We start from the raw sequence: 25213 nt of genomic DNA, 5'->3' as shown, positions 1-25213 counted from the left end.
TACTTGGACTCTTATAGAAACGTGTCTGCAACCCCAATTTTTTATTTTGTTGTTTTGTTTTGGGCCACAACTGGCAGCAGCACTCAGGGGTTACTCTTGGCTCTACACTCAAAAACTACTCCTGGCAGGCTCAGGGGACCATATGGGATATTGGGGATCAAACCCAAGTCCACCCTACCACTGTGCTATTGCTCTAGCCCTTCCCATCCTTTTTATGACATTGCCAAGAAGAATCCAGGGTCTCACACATGGCAAGGTATATGCTCTAACATGGAGTCACATCTATTGATCTCTAACATCAATTTAAATAGACTATGCTATTAGCTTATATACCATTTCACATAGGGGCTTGCTCTTTAAACCCAAGTTCTCCTTTGAATATATATAATGTCCCTATTTCTGTTGCCTGAGTTCTCTCTCTTTTGAATTTTGGGTCAAACCTGGCGGCACTGAAGGGTTACTCCTAGCTCTGCACTCAGGATTGCTCCTGGCTGGTTCAGGGACCATATGGATGCCTATATTTGAACGACCGTCTGTTCTGGGCCAGCTATATGCAAGGCAAATGCCCTACTGCTGTGTTATCTCTCCAGATCCTGTGTTCTCTCTTCAATACATTTCCCCTCCTTTGGTCCTTTCACATCTTCCTAAGCAAGTTTCCTTAGAGGCCCGGAGAGATAGTGCAGCGGTGTTTGCCTTGCAAGCAGCCGATCCAGGACCAAAGGTGGTTGGTTCGAATCCCGGTGTCCCATATGGCCCCCCGTGCCTGCCAGGAGCTATTTCTGAGCAGACAGCCAGGAGTAACCCCTGAGCATCGCAGGGTGTGGCCCAAAAACCAAAAAAAGAAGTTTTCTTAGAGGGTTAGGAAGATAGCTTGATAATGTACATGAGCAATATGTGGAAGGTCCAGGTTTAACCCTTGGCACAAAAGATTCCTTGAATACCATTAGCGTAACCCCTAAACAACATACTGGGAAGAGCCTTTGAATGCCACTGAGTTGCCTCAATTTCAAAACCAACAAAAATATTACACCAGCATCGTACAAGGAGGATGTGTCTCAATCACATACAAGGCGAGGCTAGCATCCATTAGCACCATAATAAAAATAGGCATTGAAAAATCACAGAAGGTATACAGTTCAAATTCTAATATTTGAACGAAGTAGCTGTTCTATGATTACAATTACTGCATGTGATATATATATATATATAGGTTCTTGGGCCATATTCAGTGGCATTCCTGGCTCAAAGCTCAAAGGATCATGAGATGCCAGGGATCAAACCCGGGTCCATCCTAGGTCAGTGATATGCAAGGCAAACACCACTGTGCTACCACTCCAGCCCCTGCATGTGATTTCTGACAGCACCAAGGTGAGGTTTGTGTGTAAGTACTACTGCCACAAAAGGGCTCGATGTCCAGGCAAGTACTTTTGTCAGAAAGTACAACTTCTGAAGAACATACCCGAAAGCATAGAAGCAATCTCACCGAGTATTTCTTCCAGGGGCTGGTTGCCTTGCATTAGGCTGATTCATGTTCTATCTATCCCTGGCACCCTATACTGTGTCCCAGGACTGACCCTAAGCAGAAAGTCAGCAAGCTGTGGCCCAAAAACCAAAAAGAAAAAACACACAATCCCTGGCAAACAAAAGTAGGACTAAAGGAACATCACCTACAATGAGTACTTCAGCTGCAAGTATCATAATCTTATGTCCAACTCCAGTCGTCACAACATCATCAATAATAGAAAATTGAGATTAATGAAAAAATGAGGATGGATATGGGGAGTTTGTTGATATAATTTCCATGTATGAGGCACTTAGCTCAATCACTGGGAACTGTTCTTTGAGCCACACGCAATGATGCTCAGGGGACTATTAAGTAATGTCTGTACCAAACTGTGGTTGGTTGCTTATAAGGCATGTGTCTTACCACCTTTACTATTTCTCCAACACTAAGATTATATTCATCCTGCAGGCCAAGCCCATTCTATAACTGTATGTTACAACATAAATATATGATATCCAAGATAATCGAGTATTATTCACATTCTTGGAATTTATTAACAAGTGTATATAATTTTGAAGGAAGCAAAATGCTTTATTTTTCCTACAACATCATTTACATTTTTATGTTACCATCCACCAAGATTTTAAAATAACTCCTATAAAGAGCCAGAGCAACAATATGCATGCAGCCAAACTATGTTCAATTACTGGCACCCAATATGGTCCCAAGACTAGACAGGAGTGATCCCTGATACTGGCGATGGAATTGGTGTTAGGAAATTGTAGGACTAAAATTTGACTATGAATAACTTTGTAAATCACTGTATCACAAAAAGAATTCTTTTTTGGTTTTCGGGCCACACCCAGCAGCACTTAGAGACTCACTCCTACTAGGCTCGGGGGACCATATGGGATGAGGGATAGAATCCGAGTTGGCCTTGTGCAAAGTAACTGCCCCATCTGCTGTGCTATTGCTCCAGCACCCTCAGAAAAGAATTCTTTTTTTTTTTTTTTTTAATTATGAGAAGGAAAAGTTACAGTGGAAGGACAATCACCCATAACATAATTCTCAGAAGAAGTCCCCTTGCTGATATCTTAACTTTGAACTTTCAGCCAAAGAACATTAAGATAAATAAAACAGAATCCATGTACAATTACTTTGTCCCTCAAGTCCCCAGGTTGTAACACATTATAGTATTTCTTAACAGCACACAAGCCATAAAACTTACATAACTCCTTAAACATTAGAGACATAGTATTTTTTACATGGACACGCATATTTTTCCATGTACATGTATATTAGCTTGTTAACCTCAAATTTTAAGTGGGTTTTTTTTTAAGGATTAGAGACAAAGGAGCACAGTAAAAACGGTGTTAAGAGTGGCAATTGTTGTTTGCATAGGCCCACCAAAATATGATGGGAATGGAAAAGAATAACCTTGGCCTAAATACAAAGAGACCCAACCCCTGAAGTTTCCTGGCATAAGACCAACTCTAGGCTCCAGGCAAGCTAGATCGTCCGATCCAAGACATTGTCTGTAGTGCCAACACACTAGAAAAGAATTCTTAATTGAAATTGCAGGGGACTGGGAGATCTCAAAGGGATGAAACACATCTTCCACTAATGAGACCACAAATTTAATCTCTAGGATTCAGAGTGTAATCGTGTTGACCCCTATTACCGCTAAGACTGAGTTTGGCTGGGGCCAGAGCAGTAGGGCATCTGCCTTGCACATACTAACCAAGGACAGACCGCTGTTTGATCCCCCAAGCCAGCAGTGATTTCTGAGCACATCGCTGAGAGTACGTAAACCCTGAGCGTCACCGGGTGTGGCCCAAAGAAAAGACTAAGCTTGGGACCAAGGATCAAATTGCCAAGCCCATATTACAGACGTAAGTATTTCATGAAGTAGCTCCAAGTTATAGGGTACAGCTAGAGAGACTCCCCCAACTCCAAAATAATTGGAACACATTTTAAGTAAATAATACTTACATCAGTTTGTAGGAGCTTATTATCTAATGTCAGGAGGGTATGAAAATTATTCATCCAAGTTTCCATATTATCTTCAAAAAATTCAGGAAGATCCTACAAAATAAACACTAAATTAAAATTGTTTTTTGGGGCCGGAGAGATAGCACAGCGGTGTTTGCCTTGCAAGCAGCTGATCCAGAACCTAAGATGGTTGGTTTGAATCCCGGCATGGTCCCCCATGCCTGCCAGGAGCTATTTCTAAGCAGATAGCCAGAAGTAACCCCTGAGCATCGCCGGGTATGGCCCAAAAACAAATAAGATAAAATAAAATTGTTTTTTATTATAAAATATAAGTAAACTAATTATATTTTCCCAATATGCCATGTTTTTCTAAATGCCTACAAACTCACATTTTGTCCTGAGTCAACATTATTTTTTTTGTTGTTGTTGTTTTGTTTTTGGGTCATACCCAGCGGCGCTCAGGGGACTATATAGGTTGCCGGGCTTCAAACGGGGGGGGGGGGGGGGTGGTGGTCCCATTCTGTGTTGGCCATATGCAAGGCAAACACCTTATCACTATGCTATTGCTCTGGCCCCAGTCAACACTATTTTGGCAAGAATCTCAGCTCTATCTAGGTCTGACAGCTAAGTAAAATTATTCTGAATTTTGCCTTTGTATGAGTTTATCACAGATGCCACTTCTTTTTTTTTTTGTTTTTGTTTTTGGGCCACACCCGGTGACGCTCAGGGGTTACTCCTGGCTATGCGCTCAGAAGTCGCTCCTGGCTTGGGGGACCATATGGGACGCCGGGGGATCGAACCGCGGTCCGTCTCCTAGGCTAGCGCAGGTAAGGCAGGCACCTTACCTCGAGCGCCACCGCCCGGCCCCACAGATGCCACTTCTAATCTAGATTTGCTTGTTACTTTCAAAGAGTTCCTCTAAGACTATCTGAAGCTGTTACTTTCAAAGAGTTCCTCTAAGACTATCTAAAGCATTTTCTTATAAAACTCAAATTCTTCCTTTTTTTTTTTTTGGTTTTTGGTTTTTGGGCCACACCCGGCGAAGCTCAGGGGTTACTCCTGGCTGTCTACTCAGAAATAGCTGCTGGCAGGCATGGGGGACCATATGGAGGACCATATGGGACACCGGGATTCGAACCAACCACCTTTGGTCCTGGATCGGCAGCTTGCAAGGCAAGCTATCTCTCCGGGCCCAAATTCTTCCTTTCTATACAACATTTATTGTAAGACAACAATTGATTCAGACCCAAACTTACTGTCCTAACTATTTCCCATGACACAATACTGCCTTAATGAGGTATAAGTTGAGGATAAAGAAAAATACCTCCTTCCTTTGATCTACCTGACGAAATGCACCTAATAAATTACTAAATTAGGCATTATTAAATACCTAACAAATTATTCTCAATTTATTTACATGCTAGAAAGTAGAATCAAAAGAAGGGATAAGAAGGGCCCGGAGAGATAGCACAGTGGCGTTTGCCTTGCAAGCAGCCGATCCAGGACCAAAGGTGGTTGGTTCGAATCCTGGTGTCCCATATGGTCCCCCATGCCTGCCAGGAGCTATTTCTGAGCAGACAGCCAGCATGGCCGAGTGTGGCCCAAAAACAAAAACAAAAACAAAAACAAAAACAAAAACAAAAAAAAAAGAAAAGAAAAGAAAAGAAGGGGTAAGAAAAAAATAGCATTCTTTATTAGTAGAAATTCTTTAATAACAGTCTAGTTAAATACTGATATAAATATCCATTTCAGGTTGTTCATCTTTTATTCTACCTAGTACTTCTGGGAAATGCTATCCCTTACCACTATGAATACAGTCACATTGTAGAATTCGGTTCAAGTCCTGGCCCTGAGCAATGAAAAGGCCAAACGTTTCATCTTGCATCTCAATATACACACATATATCAATAACATGTCCACACATATCCCAATCCCTAGCTTGCTTTTGATCCTAGAACCATCTATCTTAAAATTATATTCCAGACTAGAATAAGAACAGAAAAAAAGATCACTTTATTTCAGTACAAACTTGGTAAACAGACATATTCTACTGCAAGACTTCGGCTGTTTTCTCTGAAATGCCATGGTTCTTAAAACTTCCAAAGCCAGGGGCCGGAGAAACAGCATGGAGGTAAGGCGTTTGCCTTTCATGCAGAAGGTCATCAATTTGAATCCAGCTTCCCATATGGTCCCCCGTGCCTGCCAGGAGCAATTTCTGAGCATGGAGCCAGGAGTTTCCCCTGAGCACTGCCGGGTGTGACCCAAAAACCACAAAAAAACAAACAAACAAACAACAACAAAAAAAAACTTCCAAAGCCAGATGATTCTTTGGTCTTTGTTACCTATCACACGCTTCCCTAAAAAAACCTTCTGAGGCCAGATCAAGGGCATTTGTCTTGCACACAGTGACCCAGGTTCAAACCCTACATCCCACATAGTCACCCAAGCCTGCCAGGAGTAAATTCTAAGCACCACTAAATATGGCCCTAAAATAAAAACAAATAAAAAAGCTTTCCTATGTAAGTTACTCATCTCTAATCAAATGGATCTCCCAATGTTAATACTGTTTAATATGAATGAGGAATGCTTGAGAATATGATTTTTCAGTACATTTACTGAAAAAGTGACTTTTTAAAAGTTATTTAGAAAAATAAAAATTATTTAGGATGAGGGGGTAGGGTTTCATGAACTCAAACTACAAAAGGAAGCTACTTTTCTTCATAAAACATACTCTGGCATCTCTATGAAATATGACAAATAGAATACTATTCACAAATAGGGAAAGTTAAAAAATTATTTGTTTTCAAACATCAGAGTTGCAACTGGCAAAGGATATTTTATTAAACTGAAAATTATATATTACATCACAGACTAAATGAAAAAAAGAAGACACAGCTTACCTGAAAGTTTAAACTGTAGAACAATTTTGAGATCAGGATTAGGGAAGAAAAAAGAATTCTCAGAGCAGAAACATCATTTGCATGGGTACTGCAGAGTTCAATAGTAGCCTTGGAAATTAATTTAGAAATATAATGTCAGTGCACTATAAATTCCTGCATTAGGTTGAAACTTTCATGTGTTATCTCCAAATTACTTTTAAAGTACTAATAAAAAGCCATTTTAGAGGAGCCACAGCAATAATACAGCAGGTAGGGCAGGTCCTTGCTGCGGCTACCATAGATATGATCCCTGGAATCAGATATGATTTCCTAGCCACACCAAGAATGATCCCCGAGCACCAATAGGTGTGGCCCAAAAAACAAACAAACAATAATAATAAAGTCACTTTAGAAGCTGGAGAGATAGTACAGAGAGTAGGGTATTTGCCTTGCACATAGTCAATCTGGGTTTGATCCCGACATCCCATATGGTCCCCTAAGGCCTGACAGGAGTAATCTATAAATGCAGAGCCAGGAGTAAGCCCTAAGCATCAATGGGTATGGCCCAAAAACCAAACCAAAAAAAAAAAAAAAAAAATCACTTAGGGGACCAGAGTGCTAGTGCAGTGGGATAGATGCTGGAATTAAACTCAGGTCCATCCTGGGTCAACTACATGCAAGGCAAATGCTCTACTGCTATGCTATCTCTCTAGGCCCTTTTATAAAGATTTTAACGTTAAAAAAAGAGAAAGTTACCAAACCACTAGATGGTGGAAAAATGTCCAATTTTGGTGTTGTAAAGATAGTACAGTGAGTAGGGTGTTTGCCTTGTCATTTAAGCAAGCTTTTTTGAACTTTTTTGCCTCATTTGAGGTTAATTATACATCTCTTTAGATATGGGGTGGAGGGTGGTCTACTCTGTTGATGCTCAGGAGCTACTCATAGTTCTATGCTCAGAAGTTGTTCTTGCCCTTACTAAGGCACAAAGTGCAGTGGGGATCAAGCCAGGGTTTTCTTTTTCTTTTCTTTTTTTTTTTTTTTTTTGGTTTTTGAGCCATACCCGGTAATGCTCAGGGGTGTTACTCCTGGCTATGCGCTCAGAAATCACTTCTTGCTTGGGAGGATCGACACTGGAGGATCGAACTGTGGTCTGTCCTAGGTTAGCACATGCAAGGCAAACGCCCTATTACTTGCATCACTGCTCCGTCCCCTAGGGCTTTCTTTAAAGTACGCACTCAACCTGTGGAGCTAGCTCTAACCCCATTTATTTAATCTTAAAAGATTCTCACAAATAGAATAACTGCAGCAAAGCACTAGTGTACTAGAAAATGAAGTTCAAATAATTAGACTTCATAAAAAAAAAATGTGGATGTATTCCTATACAGACATATTCAAACCTAAATCTAATTCCTAAAATTAGTTTCAAAATTCTTTTTTTTTTTTGGGGGGGGGGGGGGGAATCACATCCATTTGATGCTCAGGGGTTACTCCTGGCTAAACGCTCAGAAATCGTCCCTGGCTTGGAGGGACCATACGGGACGCCAGGAGATCGAACCGCTCCTTGGCTAGCGCTTGCAAGGCAGACATCTTACCTCTAGCGCCACCTCACCGGCCCCTCAAAATTCTTTTTTAAAAATTTATTTGTTTGGGTTTTTGGGCCAAACTTGGCAATGCCCTTAAGGGTTACTCAGGGCTCTGCATTCAGAAATCGCTCCTAGAAAGCTTGGGGGGCCATATGGGATACTGGAGAGCAAACCCAGGTCTGACCCAGGTCAGCCAAGTGCAAGGCAATCGCCCTAATGCTGTAATGCTGTGCTGTTGCTCCAGCCCTTAAATACCTTTAAAATGAGGCAAAATATTAAAAGAAAACATGACAACTGTTATTTTTATTTAATAGAACACATGGAAGTATGTTACATAATTCTTTGTTATTTGTATAGGTCTAATATATTTCCAATTTGGCTGTGTATTTCATGGTGATTCAACTAAAGCATTAATTTCATTTTTAAAAAACAGAAATAAAAGGGTCAGAAAGATAGCAAAGCTGTAGAGCGTTTGCCTTGCACACAGCCCATTCAGAATGGAAACTGGTTCAATTCCCGGCATCCCATATGGTTACCCTAACCTGCCAGGAGCAATTTCTAAAAGCAGAGCCAGGAGTGAACCAAAAAAACAAACAAACAAAAATATTTGAGAGGCTGGAGGTAAGGCGGCATGCAGAAGGACGGTGATTCGAATCCCGGCATCCCAGGTGGTCCCCCAAGCCTGCCAGGAGCAATTTCTGAGTGTAGAGCCAGAAGTAACCCCTGAGCACTGCTGGGTGTGACCCAAAAAACAAAACAAAAAAAACAAAAAAGAAAAAGAATTATACTAAAAATATGCTTTGTCTCACCAACTGCTTTTTAATAACTGGATATTGGTTTCTAAATTAGCTTAACTATAAAGAAATAAAACATGCTGAAAAAATTAAATATTGAAACGAAACAAAAAGTTTCCAATTTTTGGAGGCTGAAGACAGTACAACCTATAGGATGCAGTAGATCGAGTTCAATCCCTGACACCCCACATACTTCCCAAATCCCACAAGGAGTGATCCCTGAACATAACAGAGTCAGGTATAAGACCTGAGTACAGCTTTTTGTGCCATTAAAACAAAAAGTTTCTGATTTTTAGGGGCTGAATACAAGGTTTACTTGAGTCCAGGGCCTAATCCATGCAGGGAATGCACTCTGCCACTTAAATATATTCTTGACCTCAACTGAAGAAATGCTGCTCTAAATAAGCCTTTAAAGCATTCTCTAGGCTGGAAAGATAGTATAGCAGACAGGGTGCTTGCCTTGCACATGGCTGACCTGAGTTTGATCACCAGCATCCCATATGGTTCCTCAAGTCGAGTGACTCCTGAGTGTAAAGCCAGGAGTAACCCGTGAGCATAGCTGGGGGTGGCCCAAAAACAAAACTAAGAGTGCATTCTCTAAAATTTAAACAATAGTAAGCAATTTAAAATATCACATTATTCCATACCTTAAATAGATTAGTCAAAGGCAAAGCAAAGGCATCCAGAACAAGTTTAATTTCAGTCCATAACTCGTTTGATTTAAACTCATGGCGGTATCTAGGAAATCAAGGTCAAACAGATTTAGCTTTATAATTTTTATTAATTGACTATCTCTTCAAGGATAGATGGTAACCAGAGAAAAAGCTAGAGCTTTCTCAAATACAACAGAACTCTTAGTTTTCTTTTTAAAGAAACAAAGCTCAGTTTATCCAATTTACTAAGTATTTCATAGTTTATAGGACAATATGATATAAAAATCTTAAGAAAATTTAAATAAAGTAATGAATTAAGAAGCTTATGCTCGGGGCCAGAGAGATAGCATGGAGATAAGGCATTTGCCTTTCATGCAGAAGGTCATTGGTTCGAATCCCAGCATCCCACATGGTCCCCCAAACATGCCAGGAGCGATTTCTGAGCATAGGAGCCAGGAGTAACCCCTGAGCACTGCCGGATGAAAAAAAAAAAAGCTTATGCTCTAATTTACACAAGCAGCATCTGCTCGTTTGGGAGTGTTTTAAGTCCATACTTTACAGTGCTGGGAACTACTCCTGGCTTGGTACTTGGGGACTACTCTATGTTAGAGATTTAGCCTGGCTTCTTGCATGCATAGCATATACTTAGTCTATTGAGCTATCTTTCCAGCTCCTAAAGAATATTTCAATAAAGTATTAAAGAGGTCAGAGTGATAATACTATGGGTAGGGCACTTGCCTTGAACACAGCTGACCTAGGTTTGATTCCCAGTACCTAATCTGATCCCTAAACCCTGCCAAGAGTGATCCATAATGCAGTCAGGAGTAAGTCCTGAGTACCTCTAGATGTGGCCCAAAACAAAAATAAAAATAATGCGAAAAGTGTCTGCATATCAGTACCTTTTAAATAATGAATGTGCAGTCCGAAGGACTCCATTAATAACATGGAAATCTCCACTCTGAAAGCGATTCACCATTTCTGTCAGTAAGTCAGGCCACTTCTGTGGAAAATCTTCTCTGCCAATAATACTAATAGCATCACTTAACTAGGGAAGAAAAGGAGTGAATGAATTAACAATAACCCACAAATAGCCCAGTTCCCAAGAAGGGTCATACATTACCTGTTTCTGAATTTGCTCTGGGCTGCTAAGCATCAAGTGCACAATATTGCCTTTAATGGCTACTCTGTCAGCTTCACAAATTTTGTTTGGTTCATCTTCAATCTAAAAGCAAAACCTAGTAAGTTAGTATAAAATCTATAGCATGACCATGGGTGCATTCAATCTGATAAAAGAACCCTTTCTTTTTTTTTTTTATTTATTTTGGGTGGGGGGGGTGTTGGGCCACTCCCGGTGACACTCAGGGTGTTACTCCTGGCTATACGCTCAGAAGTCGCTCCTGGCTTGGGGGACCATATGGGACACCAGGGGATCGAACCGCGGTCGGTCCGTCCTAGGCTAGCGCAGGCAAGCCAGGCACCTTACCTCTAGCGCCACCACCCGGCCCCAAAAGAACCCTTTCTTCATAAAATGTATATTCCACTCTAAATGCAGGCTCAATAGAGGCTGGAGAGATAGTAGTAGAGGGGTTAAGGCTCTTAATTTGCATGATGTCAACCCAATGATCCCCAGTATCACCAGGGATGGTCCCTTAGCACTGTTAGGTGTGGCCCAAACTTATTCATTCCTCAACTAAGAGTTCATTTAAAATCCGTTCTGTACAATACCCAAAGAAGCTCTGAAAGTGTCACTAATTTTACAAATCACAGAGAGAACAAACAGCTAGCATAATTACAAACAGAGGTGGTCTCATAAACATTCTAAGAAATAACTAAGTCAGTTCTTCAATGGCATATTTAACTCTACAAATTTAAAAACTCTACAAACTATTTCTCATTTAATCAGGGTTTCTTGGTAAAATTAATCTTTATTTTGTGGGGAGCTATCTTGAGCATGACAAGATGGTCTCCAGAAACCCTGGTTTGTAACCGAAATATGTCAATATGCTCTAGTCCTAAAAATCAGTTCTGGGTCAAAGCTATAGTACAACATGGAGAGTTCTTGCCTTGCATGCAGACAACCCAGATTTGATCCCCACATTGCCATATGGTTCCCTAAGTCCAATAGAGGCCTGAGAATCACCAAGCATAGTACCAAATCAGAACCACTGTCCTATGCTAAGACAGAAAATGTCTGTGATTTTTTATTTAAAAAAAAGAAAAAGAGGCAGGGGCCGAAGCAATAGCACAGTGATAGGGTGTTTGCCTTGCACGAAGTCGATCCAGGATGACCTGGCTCAATCCTGGCATCCCATGTGGTCCCCCTAGCCAGGAGCAATTTCTGAGCACGTAGCTCTGAGTAACTAACTCCTGAGAATCACCAGGTGTGACCCAAAAACAAAAACAAACAAACAAAAAAAGGCGATCAAGATCAGGAGTTAACACTTGCAAAGTATTATCTCTACCACAAAGCAAAAAATCTTAAGTCCTACATTTATTAATTTTTGGGGGTGGGTGGGAGAGTTTTGGGCCACACCCGTTGATGCTCAGTAGTTACTCCTGGCTATGCGCTAAGAAATTGATCCTGGCTTGAGGGACCATATAGGATGTGGGGGATCGTACTGTCCTAGGCTAGCATGGACAAGGCTTACTGCTTGTGCCACCACTCCAGCCCCCATTTGTTAATTTTTAATGCCAAAACAGTCTTACACACCTCAGTTAAATTCCACTTTGTTCCGGTATATAATTAAGTTCAACTTTTTTAAAATGATTTTGTTTGGGGGCCACACTAACAGTGCTCAAGGCTAACTCCAGTTAGGGCTTGGGTAATCATGTGAAATGCCAAGGATTGAACCTGGGTCAGCCATCTATTATACCAGAGGTCCACAAACTATAGCCTGCGGGTCACATAGTATATTTGTTCCCGCTTTGTTTCTTCATTTCAAAATAAAATATATGCAGTGTGTATAGGAATTTGTTCATAGTCTTTGTTTATACTATAGTCCAGCCCTCCAACAATCTGAGAGACAGTGAACTGTTTAAAAAGTTTGAGGACCACTGCATTGTACCATTGCTCCAGTCCTACATTTATACTATTTTCTTGGTTGGTTGGTGGTGGTGGCACACCCCATCGATGCTCATGGATTACTTGGTAACTCCTGGCACTCAAGAATCACTCCTGGGTTTGGGGCCAGAAATAGCATAGTGGTAGGGCATTTGCCTTGCATGCATCACATCCAGGAGGGATGGTGGTTCGAATCCCGGCATCCCATATGGTTCCCTGTGCCTGCCAGGAGCTATTTCTGAGTACAGAGCCAGGAGTAAGCCCTGAGCACCCCCAGGTGTGACCCAAAAATAAAAAATAAAAAGGATCACTCCTGGGGACCATAAGTTATATCATATATGAAACCAGGGTTGACCATGTACAAAGCAAGTGCCCTACTGGTTATGCTATCATTCCTGTTCCATATTTATGCTTTGTTAAAATGCGTTTTTATAGGATTTTTTTTTTTTGGGGGGGGGGGAACATACCTGGTGGCACTCAGAAGTTACTCCTGGCAAGTTCAGGGGACCATATGGGATGGTGGGTATTGAATCTGGGTCCATCCTGGGTTGGCTGCATACAAGGCAAATGCTCTACTGCTGTGCTATCTCATGAATCTTTCAGAAGTACTGAAAATATAATTCCTATACTTATATATAAATCCCTATCTTAACCAAGATGTTAAATAATAAATCCACAAAATACTTACAATTTGGGCCTGGAGAGATAGCACAGCGGCGTTTGCCTTGCAAGCAGCTGATCCAGGACCAAAGGTGGTTGGTTCGAATCCCGGTGTCCCATATGGTCCCCCGTGCCTGCCAGGAGCTATTTCTGAGCAGACAGCCAGGAGTAACCCCTGAGCACCGCCGGGTGTGTCCCAAAAACAAAAAAAAAAAATACTTACAATTCTCCAGTTTCTTTTAATGTAGTTCTTGAATGTTACTGAGGCACATACTTTGATGACACTATCCTGGGATTTCTCCAGTAATGTTAAAAGCAGCAGTGGGTAATTCTGATTTCCTTCTACAGATTCAAGAAACTTCTCAGCTGAAAAAAAAAATGTCCATGTTAGGAAATGCTAATTAAAATCTTGGGTCATTGGGGCCGGAGAGATAGCATGGAGGTAAGGCATTTGCCTTTCATGCAGGACGGTGGTTCGAAACCCAGCATCCCATATGGCCCCCTGTTCCTGCCAGGGACGATTTCTGAGCATGGAGCCAGGAGTAACCCCTGAGCACTGCTGGGTTGACCCAAAAACAAACAAACAAAAAAAATCTTGGGTCCCAGGAATACAAGAGTAAGACTCTTGCCTTGCCAACCCTGGCTTGAATACCTGATACTGCATATAGTTCCTTGAGCACAGAGCCAGAAATAAGCCCAGAAACCCAGGTCTGGACTCCCATCCACCAATTTTTTTCTTGCATTTTATCTACATGAAAAGTCATCAACAAAAAAATTAAAAGCAGGTATATTTTCTCTTGAGGGACTTATCAAGAATCTCCTGGATCTTGCTTTTTAAGAAACCTAATTAAGGGGCTGGGTCGACAGTATAGAAGGTAGGATAGGAAGCTTGCACAGGGCCTATCCAGATCTGATCTGTAACATTCCAATGTGGTCCCTCCTCAAGCACCACCAGGAGTAATTCCTTAGTGCAGAGCCAGAAATAAACACTGAGCACTACCAGGTGTGGCCCCCAAAACAAAACAAAACATAAACCCACTTAAATGGACTACATGTTACACTCAATGTGCATGATGCTTTCTTTATAAAAAATTACTTAACCAGGGCCCGGAGAGATAGCACAGTGGTGTTTGCCTTGCAAGCAACCAATCCAGGACCTAAAGTGATTGGTTTGAATCCCGGTGTCCCATATGGTCTCCCAGGAGCTATTTCTGAGCAGATAGCCAGGAGTAACCCCTGAGCACCGCTGGGTGTGGCCCAAAAACCAAAAAAAAATAAAAAATAAAAAAAAAATCACTTAACCAGGGGCCGGCGAGGTGGCGCTAGAGGTAAGGTGTCTGCCTTGCAAGCACTAGCCAAGGAAGGACCATGGTTCGATCCCCTGGCGTCCCATATGGTTCCCCCAAGCCAGGGCAATTTCTGAGCGCTTAGCCAGGAGTAACCCCTGAGCATCAAATGGGTGTGGCCCGAAAAACAAAAAAAATAATATCACTTCACCAACCACTAACTCACTTGATTATCACAAACCTAAAAGCAGTGCCCTAAACAGAAGAAGCTAATTCTCAGATATATGCACGTATCTGCCTTATTCCAAAAGGACTATTACTAATATCGTAATTTGTACTGAAAGTAATGTTTATTTTTCAGAACTTTGATAAAAATTAAGTGAGTTCATTCAGGTTAACACACACACACACACACTGTTATCTATATATTTGAGTTCATTCAGGTTAACTAACACACACACACACACACACACTGTTATCTATATATTTCTTTTTTTTGGTTTTTGGACCACACCCAGTGATGCTCAAGGGTTACTCCTGGCTCTGCACTCAAAAAATCGCACACACACACACACACACACACACACACACACACACATACACACACAATGTTATCTATATATTTCTTTTTTTTTGGTTTTTGGACCACACCCAGTGATGCTCAAGGGTTACTCCTGGCTCTGCGCTCAAAAGTCGCTCCTGGATTTGGGGACCATATGGGATGCTGGGGATCGAACACAGGTTTGAACTGGGTCAGTCGCATGTAAGGCAAATGCCCTACCACTGAACTATCACTCCAGTCCTTCAGGTTAATATATTAACCATACTGGCATTACTAATCATGTACTGATGTAAACTCATTCACAATTTTTTTTTGTTTTTGGGTCACACCTGCTGCACCGCTATCACTCTGGCCCCAGCACAAATATTTTATTAAACTTGTCACTACTACTAGTAATTACCCATTAATAATAATGTCACTATTACCTAGTAATGAGTAGCATCATCCTCACTGTTAAGACAAAGCTATTGAGCTTAAGTAATCTTGTAATCACGCAGCTGTTAAGACTATCGGTGAAGGGGCCAGAGCCCCTATGCATAGCGGTTGGGCATTTGCCTTGCACGAACCCGACTCGACTATTGGTTTGAATCCCAGCATCCCATATGGTTCCCCCGTGCCTGCCAGGAGCAGCCCCTGAATATCACCAGATGTGGCCCAAAAAAAACAAAACAAAAAGATACTGAGTCTGTGTAGAATAATTCCTGATAAAAATAATGTTCACAATGGGGGCCGGAGAGATAGCATGGAGGTAAGGCATTTGCCTTTCATGCAGGAGGTCATCAGTTCGAATCCCGGCGCCCCATATGGTCCCCCGTGCCTGCCAGGAGCAATTTCTGAGCCTGGAGCCAGGAATAACCCCTGAGCACTGCCGGTGTGACCCAAAAACCACAAAAACAAAAACAAAAACAAAAATAATGTTCACTAACCTCCAGAAATAGTTTATACCTATATTTTCCCTAGATTGATAAAGCAATAGCGCTCTCAGCACACAAAACAATTAGCATTGGATTTTTCTTCAGAGAACTAAAAAATATACAAAGATTAAGATACTTGCCTTGTAGGTGATTAACGATGCAAGGCACCAAATATGGTCTCTTAAGCATTACCAGGGACCACTACTAAGCAAAGCCAGGAGTAGCTCCATCCTCTTCTCCAACTAAAAATATAATTTTATTTTGGTGGTGGTGGGGGGTTTTGAATCCAAAATCACCAACTTATATCCCTAGCCTAAAAATAACTTCTAAAAGCATGCTAAAGAAGCTTTCTTGGAAAGTCTAAGAAGATTAGAGCCATTAACTTCCCTTTATCCAAACCACTATTTCTCTAAACACTAATGAGGAAAATCACAATTTTTCCTCATTCCAAAAAAGCTTCCCTAGAATAGGATACATTAACAATTTTATAATTTGGGGCCAGAGCAAAAGCACAGCAATAGGGCATTTGCCTTGCAGCAGCTAACCCAAGACGGACCTGGGTTCGATCCTAGGCGTCCCATATCCAGGAGTGATTTCTGAGAGCAGAGCTGGGAGTAACCCCTGAGCGTCACCTGGTGTGGCCCAAAAACAAACAAAAAAAGTTTATAATTCTACTTATTACCGTATTTCCCGGCATATAAGACGACTTTTGAAACAAAAAAAAAGTCAACTGAAAATAGGGGTCGTCTTATACGCCGAGTACATCCCAAAAAATGTTTCAATATGCCGCTATACGAAAATTGTCTGAATATTGCCACAAAACGAATTTTCCAACTTGATCCTGCACCAATCACTGCAAGGCTGCTCAGACCACCTCTCTGACTCAGCCAATCCAAGCAGGCTTTTTATGCATGCAAATTAGACAATGTCCTGGACCCAAATCTACACTGTCAAAAGCCTGCTCAGATTGGCCGGAGTCAGAGAGGAAGTCTATTACAGTATAACCTCTGAACCTTTGCTTGTTGCGATTGGCTCACTGTGGTACATATAGTTGCAGCACAAAAACGTTCTGTCTTATACAGTGAATATAGGCCTAAACCTATGTTTTAACTGTAAAATTAGGGGGTCATCTTATACGCTTGGTCGTCTTATACGCCGGAACGGTACATATCACAGACTAATATATAATGCTTACACACATATACGTTTGTATCTTCACAGCATCTTTTTTTTTGTTTTGTTTTGTTTTTTTGTTTGTTTTTTTTTGGGGGGCCACACCCGGCGATGCTCAGGGGCTACTCCTGGCTGTCTGCTCAGAAATAGCTCCTGGCAGGCACAGGGGACCATATGGGACACCGGGATTCAAACCAACCACCTTTGGTCCTGGATCGGCTGCTTGCAAGGCAAACACCGCTTTCACAGCATCTTTTGACAATTATCTTTGTGCCTGGATATTAGTGAGTTCTGAAGAAGTATTTCTGATTATACACAGCTTGTATTCTAAAGATCTCCAAATGATCACTGACAAGTAACAGCATAATTGATATTTGATAGTAACATACTCAATTTTTCAAAATAGTTCTTTATAAGTAATTGAAAAATGGGCCATAGCAAATTGGGTGCTTTCTTTACATGGTAATGACCCAGGCTTGATCCATGAGGCTCTCTGTATATGGTCTCTCAAACTCCACCAGGTGTGACTTCTGAAACAGAGCCAAGATGAAGCTTTAAGCACCACCAGGTGTAGCTCCAAACAAACAAGAACCAAATTGCTAGGGGCTGGAGGAATAGTACAGGGAAAAAAGGTGCTTTCCTCACACATGACCTATCAGGGAACAATGCATGGCACCATTTATGAGCTGGGAAGTCCACCAGGAATAATTTCTGAGCATAGAGCCAAGAAAGCCCTGAGGAATGCTGGTGTGGCCCCAAAAGAAAAACCAACTCCCCAAAAAACTGAGCTATGGAAATGTTTCAAAGGGCTCATTGCTTTTCATATGAGACCCAACTTCAATCCCTAGAACCACATTACCCCATCACATTGGGGAGTAACCATTAAAAAAAAAAAAAAAAGACAAACATAAAAAAGGGGGTCTGAGAGATAGCATGGAGGTAGGGCATTTGCCTTGCATATAGAAGGATGGTGGTTTGAATCCCGGTATCCCATATGGTCCCCCAAGCCTGCCAGGAGCGATTTCTGAGCATAGAGCCAGGAGTAATACTGCTGGGTTTGACCCCTCCCCCCCAAAAAAGACAAACATAATAGATTCCAAACATTAACTAAATCCAATATGTGATTAAAGAGACAAATCTGATTATCCCTGGTTTCATTTAACCATTTAAGGCAAGTAACTTTTATCGCTATACTTAATAATTTCATCTCTAAAATAAACAAGTGAATTTTTTTTTTCCAGAAAAGTCCAGATAATTTTAAAATATTCTGGGGCCAGAACAATAGCACAGCAGTAGGGCATTTGCCTTGCACATGGCCGACCTGGGACGAACCCAGGTTCGATTCCTAGCATCCCACATGGTCCCCTGAACCTGTCAGGAGCTATTTTTGAGCACAGAACCCTGAGCACCACTGGGTGTGGCCCAAAAGCCAAAATAAATAATGTTTAAAAAAATAAAGTAGTCTAAATACCTAGTATTTTTTATCCCAGATGTCATCAAATCTATTTTACTAGGGGATGAAGAAGATCTATAAAAATATCCTTACAGTAAGTAGAAAGCCTGTCTTAAGTACAGGTGTGGGGGGGTGGGGAGGAAGGAGATTTGGGACATTGGTGGTGGGAATGTTTCACTGGTGAAGGGGGGTGCTCTTTAAATGACTGAAATAATACAACTACAATGATATTTGTAATCATGGTGTTTAAATAAAGATAAAAAAATATATCCCTACAGTATAGTATCTATAAGTAGCCACCTTTAATGACAAAAAGAAGGAAAAGCCATGCCTGCAGGACTGGAGCAATAGCACAGTGGGTAGAGCTCTTGCCCTGTAAAAGATTGACCCAGGTTTGATCTCCAGCATCCATGTTTTTCTGAGCACTGCCAGTGATTCCTGAGTGCTAAGCCAGGACTAACCCCTGAACATTACTGGGTATGAAACCCACCCACCCAAAAAAAAAAACAAAAAAAGAGAATCCAAGTGTGAAAAGATATTATTTTTTTTGTTTTGTTTTTTTTCGGCCACACCAGGGGCCACTCCTGGCTATGCGCTCAAAAATCGCTCCTGGCTTGGGGTGGGGGGGAATCTATGGGACCCTTGGGAGATCATATGAGAGGCCGATCGATCTGCGGTCCTAGACTAGCGCGCAAGGCAGAGACACCTTATGACCTGTGCCATCACTCCACCACTTCAGCCCCTAAAAAGATATTCTTACTCTGAAGACTAATGAAGGATTCTCTTAACTATCCTAAAGGAGTAAAACCAACAACAAAACAATATTTGTTTTCTTTACCTGGACGTCTAATGGCAGGATCAGGATCAAGAGTCTTTTTTAAATATTCTGTTAGCGTTTGCAAATTTGCATCACTGAGCTCCATTGTAGTAAAGCCTAAAATAAAACAAAGACAGGAATTGGTCACCTGGTGATTTACATTGAACAATGCTGTTCTACAGGGCCGGAGAGATAGCATGGAGGTAAGGCGTTTGTCTTTCATGTAGAAGGTCGATGGTTCAAATCCCGGCATCCCATATGGTCCCCGAGTCTGTCAGGAGCGATTTCTGAGCATAGAGCCTGGAGTAGCCCCCGAGTGCTCCGGTGTAACCCCAAAATAACAACAACAACAACAAAAGAATGCTGTTCTACTATGAGTCTTTCCATTTCTGAAAGTCATCCCATTTTTATGTTTTTGGTAGATTCTTTTTATTTTTTTGTTTTGTTTTTTTGGGTCACACCGGCAGTGTTCAGGGGTAACTCCTGACTCTACCTCAGAAATTGCTCCTGGCAGGCTGGGGGGACCATAGGAGATGCCAGGATTCGAACCACAGTCCTTCTGCATGCAAAGCCCTACCTCCATGCTATCTCTCCGGCCCAGATTCTTTTTCTTTTTTGGGGGGGGGAGGGGTTTGGGCCACATCCAGTGATGCTCAGGGGTTACTCCTGGCTATGCACTCAGAAATTGCTCCTGGCTTGGGGGACCATATGGGACGCTGGAGATCAAACTGCGGTCTCCCTGCTAGGTCCTGGACTTCACTAGCAGACCTGATAAAAAGTGAACTCTGAACATGAACCTTGTAACCATAATCTTGTCCCCTTCAAATCTTGACAGGATGAGAGTCAATGCTTTGTTTTGCAAGAAATTGCAGTTAATCTTATATGACAGTTAATCTTAATTGACACACTAGAATGTAGCTTTAGAATATAAAAGTGATTTATCTGTTCAGGGTTTGAGGACCTGACCTACTCAGTAGTGTATAAAGTTTCTTGTCCCTCCCTTCTATTTGGCTTTGGTGTTTGGGGGCACTGAGTTCAGTACATCTTGGGAACATCACATAAGTTGTGGCCTCCAACCATCACGTCCTTCCTGGTGGTTGATAACATTCCCATCATCAATGGACTCCAGCATTGAACTGTCTTGGCCTGGTCAGCCGAGTATCAACAGGAATATTAGGAGGGAGTCCTTGAGTAATGCTTCAAATGCCTCAAAATAATTGGACAGAGCATGTGAATAGACATATAGCTAATAGGTACATGAGGATTCCCAATATCACCAATCAAGTTCCAGGGAAACACTAATCATCTCGTATCTGTTAAAATAAATATTCTCGGGGCCAGAGCAATGGTGCTAGAGGTAAGGCGTCTGCCTTGCAAGCGCTAGCCTAGGAGAGACCACGGTTTGATACCCTGGAGTCCCATATGCTTCCCTCAAGCCAAGAGCGATTTCTGAGCACATAACCAGGAATAACCCTTGAGCGTCAATGGGTGTGGCCCCAAAACAAAACAAAATAAATATTCTCAGAAAGTCAAGATATAACTTGTCTTTCTGAGACAATCATGGAGAAACAACTCAATGAAATGTGCACACGCAGGAGGTCCATGATTTAATCCCCAACATATAATCCTCACCAACACCATCAACACCAAATACCAAAGTTCCTGAGCACCACTAGGTGTGACTCCAATATTCAATAAACAAAACCAAACCAATCATTAGCAAGGAAATGGAGAAAAGGGGAACCTATGTGGGCACTATTGGTGAAATGTAAATAGGTACAGCCATTACAGAAAGCAGTAAGGAGAATCCTTTAAAATTAAAAAACAGGAAAAAAAATTAAAAAACAGGGACCAGAGCAGTGGCGCAAGCAGTAAGGGGGTCTGCCTCGCGCACACTAGCCTAGGATGGACTGCAGTTCAATCGGTGTCCCATATGGTTCTCCAAACCAGGAGGGATTTCTGAGCACATAGCCAAGAGTACCCCTGAGCATCACTGGGTGTGGCCCCAAAGGTAAGGTGCCTGCCTTGCAAGCACTAGCCAAGGAAGGACCTCGGCATCCCATATAGTCCCCCCAGGCCAGGGGCTTAGCCAGGAGTAACCCCTGAGCATCAAAAGGGTGTGGCCCAAAAAAACAAACAAACAAAAAAAAAAACAGGCTAGAGAGTAGGGAGCACACTTTCCAAGAGGTGGGAAGGTCTGAATTCAATCCCCAGAACCGCAAGATTCCCAAGTACTATCAGAAGTGACCACTGAATACAGCCAAGTAAGCATCTGAATTCTGTGGCCAAGAAATAATTCCTTGAATATAGAAGGACTAAAACTGATCCCTGGTCCATTGAACATACTCATGAGCAGCTCGCTCCTAAGCATATGTGGTTTTAAGCCCTATCTCCTCAAAAGTTGATCTACTGGGGGCCAGAGAGATAGCACAATGGTAAGGCTTTTGCCTTGCACTCAGCTGGTCCACAACAGACAGTGGTTCGAATCCCAGCACTCCCGGTCTACCGAGCCAGCGATTTCTGAGCACAGATCCAGGAGTAAGCCTTGAACTGTGCCAGTGTGACCCAAAAACAACTCAAAAAAATAAGTCAATCTACTGGGGGTAGGGTGCTTGCCTTATAACACAGGTTCTAGCTAAGCACCTGATTTGGTTCTGCGAGCTTACTGGGAGTGATCCCTCAGTGCAGAGCCAGGAGTCAGCTGCCAGTACCACCAAGTGTGTTCCAAATAAACAAAAAAGTCAACTATCATATGATCTAATAATTCCAACTTCAGTATTATAAGGAAACAAAAATACTTTCAAAAGGTATATGCAGCCCTATTTTTACTACAGTACTGTTTTGGCCTTGGCAGGGGGTGGGGTGGATCACAAAATCTAACCATGTTCAGGGCCGAGTTCAATGCTTAGAAAACTACTCCCCATGGGGCTGAAGAGATAGCACAGCGGTAAGGCATTTGCCTTGCATGGAGAAGGACAGTAGTTCGAATCCTGGCATCCCATATGGTCCCCCACGCCTGCCGGGGGCGATTTCTGAGTATGGAGCCAGGAGTAACCTGAGCGCTGCTGGGTATGACCCAAAAACCAAAAAAAAAAATTACTCTCCAGAGATGTTTGAATCATCTGGTGCCAGAAATCAACCAGGTCTCACACATACAAGTGCTCTGGTCCTTTGAGCTATCTTCCCAGCCCACACAACTGACATGGAAGCAATTTAACTACACACACACACACACACACACACACACACACACACACACACACACACACACACGCACACACGCACAGACACACACGTTATTCAGGGGACCATATGGGATACCGGTATTCGAACCACTGTCCATCTTTAATTGGCTGTGTGCAAATCAAGTGATCTACCACTATGATATATCTCCAGCTCCCAGAAATAAAGTTAAACATTTTTAAATGCCCATGATAAAAGGTTCCTGGATTTCCTTTGACTATAAATCTTTTTTTTGGAGGGGTCACACCTGGCAGCGCTCAGGGGTCACTCCTAGCTCTACGCTCAGAAATCGCTCCTGGCAGGCTCAGGGGAGCAAATAGGATGCCGGGATTCGAACCACCGTCCTTCTGCATGAAAGGCAAACAACTTACCTCCATGCTATCTCCGGCCCCTAAATCTTATCTTTTAATAGTAGTTGCAGAGACAGAAGTGGCTCTGCTGAGGAAAAAGCATATACTCTATCATTTAAGCCACAGCCCAACTGTCTATTTCAGTGTGTGAATGTGCTTCATTAAAGAAATTCACTCAGGTCTTTGACTAGAGTGCTATCACACTGGGAATGTTGTATAATTAAGAAATGTATCCAAAAAGCACTGAATTCTGTGTTATGTGTTATCTGGAGCTTCTAAAAGCACCCAAATTAATAAGAAATAGGAATTTAACTGCTAGGATTAGAAGTGTAATTCGGGGTCAGAGAGATAGCACAGCGGTAGTCTGTTTGCCTTGCAAGAAGCCGATCCAGGATAGATGGTAGTTCGAATCCCGGCAACCCGTATGATCCCCCATGCCTGCCAGGAGCGATTTCTGAGTACAGAGCCAGAAATAACCCTGAGCGCCACCAGGTATGATCCAAACACCAAAAAAAAAAAAAAAAGAAGTGCAGATAGAGTACAGTGGGGTAGGGCACTTATCTTGCATATCACCAACCTGGGTTTGGTCCCCCAGCACTCCCTGAGTAATTCTTTTTGGGGGCTGGAGCTGTGGTGCAAACGGTAAGGCGTCTGCCTTGCCTGCGCTAGCCTAGGACGAACTGCGGTTCGATTCCCTAGCGTCCCACATGGTCCCCAAACCAGGGGTGATTTCTGAGCACATAGCCAGGAGTAATACCTGAGTGTCACCAGTGTGGCCCAAAAACCAAAAATAAATAAATAAATAAATTAAAATTAAAATTAAAAGAGCCCTCTCCATTTCCTTACTTTTCTAAGCATATGTGCCTGCCAGGAGCTATTTCTGAGCAGACAGCCAGGAGTAACCCCTGAGCACTGCTGGGTGTGGCCCAAAAACAAAACAAAACAAAACAAAACAAAACAAAACTAAACTAAACTAGGGCCGGAGCAATAGCGCAGCTGTAGGGTGCTTGCCTTGCATGCAGCTGACCCAGGACAAACCTGGGTTCAATCCCCCGGTGTCCCATATGGTCCCCTAAAGCCAGAAGCAATTTTTGAGTGGATAGCCAGGAGTAAGCCTGAGTGTCACCAGGTGTGACCTAAAGACCAGAAAGATAAAAAACTAAAAATACTACACAACTCCAAGAATTTGAAAATCATTAAGGACTTTTACTATTGACTTATCAGAGATTTTGAAAGAATAATCCATATATTTGCAGTTTAACTAAGTCTAATCAAGCCATTTTATTTGGTTTTTCTTTTCTTCTTTTTTTGGGTCACACCCGGCAGTGCTCAGGGGTTACTCCTGGCTCTATGCTCAGAAATCGCCCCCGGCAGACTTGGGGACCATATGGGATGCTGGGATACAAACCACAGTCCATCTGCATGCAAAGCAAACCTCCATGCTATCTCTCTGACCCTCGAGCCATTTTATTTGGCCAGAGAAAAAGAAATTTGACTTAAAATATCAACACTATATAATTGCGGGGCAGGGCGGTGGCGCTATAGGTAAGGTGCCTACCTTGCCTGCGCTAGCCTTGGACGGACCGCGGTTCGATCCCCCGGCGTCCCACATGGTCCCCAAGCCAGAAGTGACTTCTGAGCTCATAGCCAGGAGTAACCCCTGAGTGTCACCGGGTGTGGCCCAAAAACCAAAAACCAAAAAAAAAAAAAAAATTATATATATATATATATATATATATATATATATATATATAATTGCAAAAATGTTGATTTTAGAATAAAGGCAGACTGGAAGTGGAAAATTCATTCTTCCAATCTTACCAATAAATAAAAACAAAAACAAAAATATGTACCACAATAAATCAACGATGTCAGTCTTGTCTAGTCTTTTCCCACAGCCCCTAAGATAAAGATGGAGATTTTTGAAATAAAAGCTTTGTTTTCCAAATCCATCTCACAGATATGTGTGACATGAACTGATCCAAAATATTCATGCTTTTTCTTTAGTTATTTCCTCTACATTATAGAGCCATTCCTGATGTCTTACATCTGGGGAGCAGGAAAGAGATCAAATCAATGAAAACTTGGGCATACAAATCAAGTACAGACCTCAATACCGAAAACCAACCCCTTTCCCCAGCAAACCCCGAGATTTCTTTTTTGGTTTTTGGTTTTTGGACCACACCCGGCGGTGCTCAGGGGTTACTCCTGGCTGTCTGCTCAGAAATAACTCCTGGCAGGCACGGGGGACCATATGGGACACCGGGATTCGAACCAACCACCTTTGGC

At 42.1% G+C, this 25213-nt stretch overlaps 1 protein-coding gene across 1 annotated transcript in view; it reads right to left on the bottom strand.

The window, feature by feature from the left end:
• The window catches only part of CSE1L (chromosome segregation 1 like), a 65713-nt gene that overhangs the window by 38016 nt on the left and 2484 nt on the right, over window positions 1–25213 (bottom strand). Inside the window, exons 2-8 of the mRNA XM_049781319.1 lie at window positions 19353–19448; window positions 13350–13492; window positions 10526–10627; window positions 10305–10450; window positions 9400–9490; window positions 6397–6504; window positions 3497–3589 (exon numbers count right to left, since the gene is read on the bottom strand). Coding sequence (XP_049637276.1) covers window positions 3497–3589; window positions 6397–6504; window positions 9400–9490; window positions 10305–10450; window positions 10526–10627; window positions 13350–13492; window positions 19353–19437 — 768 coding nt within the window. The 5' untranslated portion in view covers window positions 19438–19448. The remainder of the gene's footprint in view (window positions 1–3496; window positions 3590–6396; window positions 6505–9399; window positions 9491–10304; window positions 10451–10525; window positions 10628–13349; window positions 13493–19352; window positions 19449–25213) is intronic.

This window comes from Suncus etruscus, chromosome 9, assembly GCF_024139225.1.
Source record: "Suncus etruscus isolate mSunEtr1 chromosome 9, mSunEtr1.pri.cur, whole genome shotgun sequence".
In the NCBI taxonomy this organism is placed as follows: Eukaryota; Metazoa; Chordata; class Mammalia; order Eulipotyphla; family Soricidae; genus Suncus; species Suncus etruscus.
Note: the sequence above shows the minus strand (reverse complement) of the source record. Positions and strands in the feature narration are given on the sequence as shown.